We start from the raw sequence: 5,787 nt of genomic DNA, 5'->3' as shown, positions 1-5,787 counted from the left end.
TTGTGATGAAGGGCGTCAGGAAGAATAATTTGTATTATTTGATTGTGAGCACGATATTTGATAGAGAGCTGACGACTTTTTTGAATTTGGCTAGACTGTGGTATTTGTTAAGGCTGGGTTATTTGATTGGTTATGTCATGTATGGTTTGTTGATGGGTGTTTTTTTGACCTGCAGATTGAAGTCCTTTGAGCATATTGGTATGAGCAAGAAGATCGAGGTGGAGTTTGGCACTTCTATCCATCGATCGAGAGGTCTTTTAGGTAGTGTTCAGTCAGACATTATGGGGGCATTCCAAGGAGGCATCATTGGGAGGTAATCAATATTTGGTTTCCATAGTTGGGGATTGTTCTAGGCATTAGTGGGTTACAACCAGGTCCCGTTGGTGTGAAGTCCTAGAAGTCAACAACAATTGGAAGAAGTGTATTGACAGAAAGTTAACCCGTCGTTCTAGCTTTGGTAGGGGTTCTTTCTTACATTTGTGCCGAGCTCATGGCAGTTTGAGATACTTCATTGATATGGAGACATTGGGACGACGAGATGAGATGACAGTTTTAATGAGTTGTTCCTTACTGGAAGGGGATCGGTGTTGGTTGTCGAGCATTGGTTTTGATTTTCGAGCTTCAACATATTTGGGTCATCTTGGTCATAGGTTGTCGACTGCTGCATGTGGAGATTTTAGATCTGGTGGAGCTGCTTTAGATTTTGGGTTGCGTTGGATATTTGGTTACCCAGCATTTGGTCACATCGAGGATGTGAGATTTGATCCGATTGTACTTTTGGGATTCAGAGAGGTTCGTTTAATTATCAGTTAGGAGCTTCTGATTTTGTTCTGAGCAGGTATTTCATATTTGACTCTCGGCAGGTGAAGAGTGTTGATCAGATCATTAGGATATCACAGCGGATGGAGTGTGATGCTACTTCACATTGGGTGGAGATTACTCCACATACTCTAGATCATACTCCATCGTTTGGGATTCTAGCTGAGGTGGCATAGTTTGGAGATCATTTGGATTTAGATACAGATGATGAGTTGGTTTTGGATTCGAATGCAGCTAGTGGACATGTTTTGGATACGGTCATTAGTTCACCTCAAGTGGAGGTGTTTGATTTGTTTTAGTTTGAGGTCATTATGAGCGCTATCAGTTGCAGACCCGTTGGTAATATCGGTGAAGAGTTGCAAATATTTCTATTTGATTGAGGGCTTTTGGAGACTATTTAGGTGAACTACGTGAATGCTTGATTCCTTGGGTAAGAGGATACGTAGGCAGTCATTTATGATGCAGTCGATTTGGTAGATTGATACCGACATTTAGAATTTGTTCGCATTCTTGTTTGGATTCTCGATTTGTTGTGGATTGAGTCTGTTGTCGTGGATTTTTTCCACTTCGTACTGGACGTAACAAGTAAGACGTTTGGTTGGTATTGGTGTCGGCTCAGTTTTGGGAAAACTTCGTCGATGTGGAGAATTGTTGGATAGTAGGTTCCTAATATGTTTTCTAATCTGTTTTGGTAACATGATTCCAAATCTATTTTGGTAACAGGTTATTAGGATTCCTAATCTGTATGATTCCAAATCTATTTTGGTAACAGGTTATTAGGATTCCTAATCTGTTTTGTTTTTTGTTTTAGAATTCCTAGTATGTTTATGATTTTAGGATTTTTATATATATGAAACAATTGGAGAGAGAATTGAGAAGAAAATTAGGGATATTTGGAGTACAGAAAAGAAGTATTTTCTGAGCTATTGGTTAGGGTTTTGTTTGGAGAGAATTAGAGATTTGTTAGTGAGTTTGAGTGATTTATAATCTCAGTTTATACTCTTCTTCTCTATTAGTAAAAAACCCTATCCGCTTCTTGCCCCGTGGACGTAGGCAACTTGCTGAACCACGTTAAAATTGGTTGTTTGTGTTTGTGACATTGATTTGGTTCGCTTGGTATTCTCTCGACGGTCGTTTAATTTGATTTCTCGTAGCACGTTGGTTTGGTTGTTTGGCTTCCGCAACGCTCAACAGAATGGAATGCACATTCTCATTCTCATGTTTAGGCACGTTTAGAGAATGAAACGGGAATGACAATCTAATTCTCATTCCCATGTTTGGTATCATTTGTTCATAAGTGAGAATAAAATTTAATTATCTAATAATGTCCTTACAAAAACAAAGAATTTTTACAACATAAAAATATTTTTAAAATGACTAAATAATTTATTTTTTTACAAAAAAAAGGTTTATAGAAATGATATTTTTCTTATAGAAAATTTTTTTAGTTGATAGTTATATTTTGGTACACCGCCTCAGTAACAATTTTGGACTTTTGCCTTCCTAATTGAAAAATAATTTTTATAGAAATTATTTTTGATTATAAATAAGTATAATTCCATATTTCTAACTTCTAATGCTACATATCTATTACTTGTACGAGCAGCTAATTCTACTAGCATCACTGTGCACAAAAGTATACAATAGACTGAATTCCATATGCATGCATGCTACATGATTTACGCTAAATTCCATGTGCATGCATGAAGAGAGAGATCAAAAGAAAACACTAAAATTCGAAGGATTGGAAAAACATGTTCACTTTTAGTCTGTATATAAAATTTCTATAAAATTTCAAATGCACTTTTAATTTTCAAAAATTTGATTAGGAATAGAAAATATGTTAACCTAGAACGTTTGAAGGAACAGAAAATATGTTAACCTCTAATTAAAACATAAAGTTTCAATCTCATTAATTAAGCACATTGTTTCTTGTTGTGAGTGCTTGAAAAAAAATTACTGAAAAGATTTGGCATATATGCTTCAATGGAACTTCAAATATGTTTACTAACCTAATTGCCAACAGATTACGCATTCGAGTCCCAAAAGATAAAAAGTAGCTGTAAAGATTAGGTAAAGATTAGTCACACATACATATTAAAAAATAATAATGGTTACCTAACCGAGTCGCGTCAAATCGAAGACAATATTTTTTTTTCTACTGCAGACGCGATGGAACTAGGGCAAAGTCGAACAAATAATAGTATATAAATATTTTACATCTATTTGTATATTTGCACGAGCAGCTAATGATATTATTTCTATAGAAATAATTTTTTATATGAGAATTTATATCTATTCGTATCTTCTAAGGAGGGTATAATCAAAAATTATTTGATTATTTTATTCCCACTTAAGTGAGAATATCAATTCCTTGTTAAATGGTTGGGAATGACAATTCCCACATAAAGTGAGAATTGATAAAAAGTGGGAATAGCAATTCTAGCGTCTAAAAACATATCATGTTTGATACGCATAAATAAATAGTTGGAATTGCATTTCATACCCTCTCATTCCCGCATACCAAACGAGGCGTAAGTGTTTTCTTGGGTAATGTGCAAATAACCCTCCTTATTTATAACTTCAGTTGTACTAAATACCCTACAACTCATTTATAGCACTCAGCCCTTCTTAAAGAAGAGCAGTACTACATGAAATTAATCTTTCTGAAAATGCTAATTCAGCGGTGCTCGTGCTAGTAAACGAGCTGGAGGGTGTTGTGCGCAACTGAAAGTATAGATGAGAGGGTTATGTACAATTTACCCTTTTAAGCAATTATCTTTGTGCTCTATAGTTTTATACTCCAAGAATATTATTGGTTTTTGACATAAATTAAACGAGGACATCAAACACTTCTATCACTTTGAACGCCGAAGATACAATAATTCATAATATTCTCATCTCTAGCACCTAATTAAGTATATTTCAAACCATGCTTAGGTGCAAACACTTTCCTCTCCTGCTTGACACCAAAAGGAGTAACCTTCCCTGTGCACATATCATGCCCATGCCACACTCCCCTCGGCAGAACCCTTCGAAAATAAAAATTCTTCGACGAAAACTCCGGCGACTCATCAACGAGAACCTGAGCTCGGCCAGGCCTCCAGTTATCTTCACCTCTTTGCTTCAAGTACAGGTAGCATACTTGTGACCGTACGCAGGTTCCGGTGACCTTGAAGACATCGGTTGTGCACTCTTGAAATGGTCTGTCCGGTACGTCGATAATGTCGGTGAGGTTGGCAGATGGTCTTTTTCTGCGATCCTTGGCGAGATGACGTGTCAGGATGTCGGTCGGGGTTGAGTCGCCGAATCTGAGACTGATGTGTGCGTCTGTGCCCGCGCCCTCGGTGCATGTTGTTTCTATGATGACCGTGTAGGTGCAGTTGTGCTGTGAGTAAACAGAATACAAACTTTATCAGAACATTCGCATACCGATAAGTTATTTTAAAAATTTTGGATATCATCCGGTTCGAACCATCTTGCTTGCATAAATTTTGTATATTCCAACGCAATTCGGGAACCACATTAACAAATATTTTCATCATTTAATTCAACCAAAAAAGAACATCCAAAATGGACCCAATAGACAATGGGCCGACTTGCAACAGCCCAAGCCCAATTATATTAAAAAAAAAGACAAAACTAGAACGTTCGATTCGACGGGATAATTTAATAAAAATGGAAAAATAAAAATAAAACAAAATAAAATACCTTCTTCTCCTTGTTCGAGTTGCGAAACCCCTCGTTAATTTCCGATCCCGCCACCAAAACAAGGGCAAAGCTCAACGACAATGCGATTCTAAGCCCTAACCCTAATCCCATTTTTTCTCGTAATCTCATCTTGTCCCAATCTCTCGATCTTTTTTAGTTTTTATACCGATCCCAAATTGTTCGTTCCTTGGCGCCGTCAAAAAGCACGATCTTTGTTAGATTATTTACTTGTGGTTAGGTGATTCTTTGTTCTGTTGTTATTATAATTGTTAGTTATTAGGGGCTGTAATCCTTGTTTGTGGTTTTGGGATCTTTGTAATTAGGAGGGAGAGTAAGGAATAAAGAACAGAGATTTGCGGTTTTTAGTAAAGTTTTGAAATTTAAGTGGAATAGGTTAGAGAAAGAGTGAGATAGATGTAATTTCATTTGAATTAAGCTGTAGAGTGCAGTGATTAGGGTTCCACGATTGGCGCTTTGGTAGAAAATTCGAAATCGTAGAAGTGGAACTGGGGCAAAAGGATGGGGATAAATATCAGGCAACAAATCAAAATGCATTGGATAGGTTTCCTGTTTGGATGTAAAAATTCTATGGTTAAGTCGGAAAAGGAAGTTAGGAAATTACTCTACCGATGCAATTATTAATTATGTATGATCTTCTATTTATGTGAATGAAGTGAAAATTTAGACAAGAGGATGCAAAATTTCACCTTATATTGATGAGAACTCAATGTCATATACGGATGTGGTTGATGTTGTGATGGTACATGGTGGAGTTCTTGACAATCAGTGTTTGAATGCTAGATTATTGGCCATAAGAGACCTAATTCCTATAATGCAGTTATGATTGTTCATCAAGTAGTTGCTTGTATTGTTATCATAATGATTTATGACCGAGTACTTATTTTGTTGTAAAGTGAGGTGTGATGGCTGTAGTAGATTAGTAAGGCTTCTCAGAAATGTCGATTGAAATACTACTTTCTTCTGCCAACTTAGCGATAAGATCAACCATCGAGTTAATAACTCCTAGCACGAAAACAATCATGGGAGGGGGATAAGCCAACTCGTGGGAGTCGATATTTATGCACTCAAATACCTCAGTAATTAGGGAAACTTCTTTGGTAGTTTCTGCACACTTATGGCACTTTTCATTACTTAGAGGTGCTTTCAGTACGTTTCTATAGGCTTATTCTCTCAATTTTCATATTAATGATCATTCAACATGATGGAAAATTATACCATAACCGTGGTTTGTTCTAC

The 5,787-nt window shown here is 36.4% G+C and overlaps 1 protein-coding gene across 1 annotated transcript; it reads right to left on the bottom strand.

The window, feature by feature from the left end:
* LOC109850974 (embryo-specific protein ATS3A-like) lies at positions 3,611-4,693 on the bottom strand. The gene is made up of 2 exons (XM_020421066.1): positions 4,531-4,693; positions 3,611-4,207 (listed from the first exon to the last, which is right to left on the bottom strand). The coding sequence occupies exons 1-2, from the start codon at positions 4,657-4,659 to the stop codon at positions 3,734-3,736; spliced, it is 603 nt and encodes a 200-aa protein (XP_020276655.1). The 5' UTR covers positions 4,660-4,693; the 3' UTR covers positions 3,611-3,733.

This window comes from Asparagus officinalis, chromosome 7 (genome assembly GCF_001876935.1).
Source record: "Asparagus officinalis chromosome 7, Aspof.V1, whole genome shotgun sequence".
In the NCBI taxonomy this organism is placed as follows: Eukaryota; Viridiplantae; Streptophyta; class Magnoliopsida; order Asparagales; family Asparagaceae; genus Asparagus; species Asparagus officinalis.
This window is presented reverse-complemented; position numbering and strand designations above follow the sequence as displayed.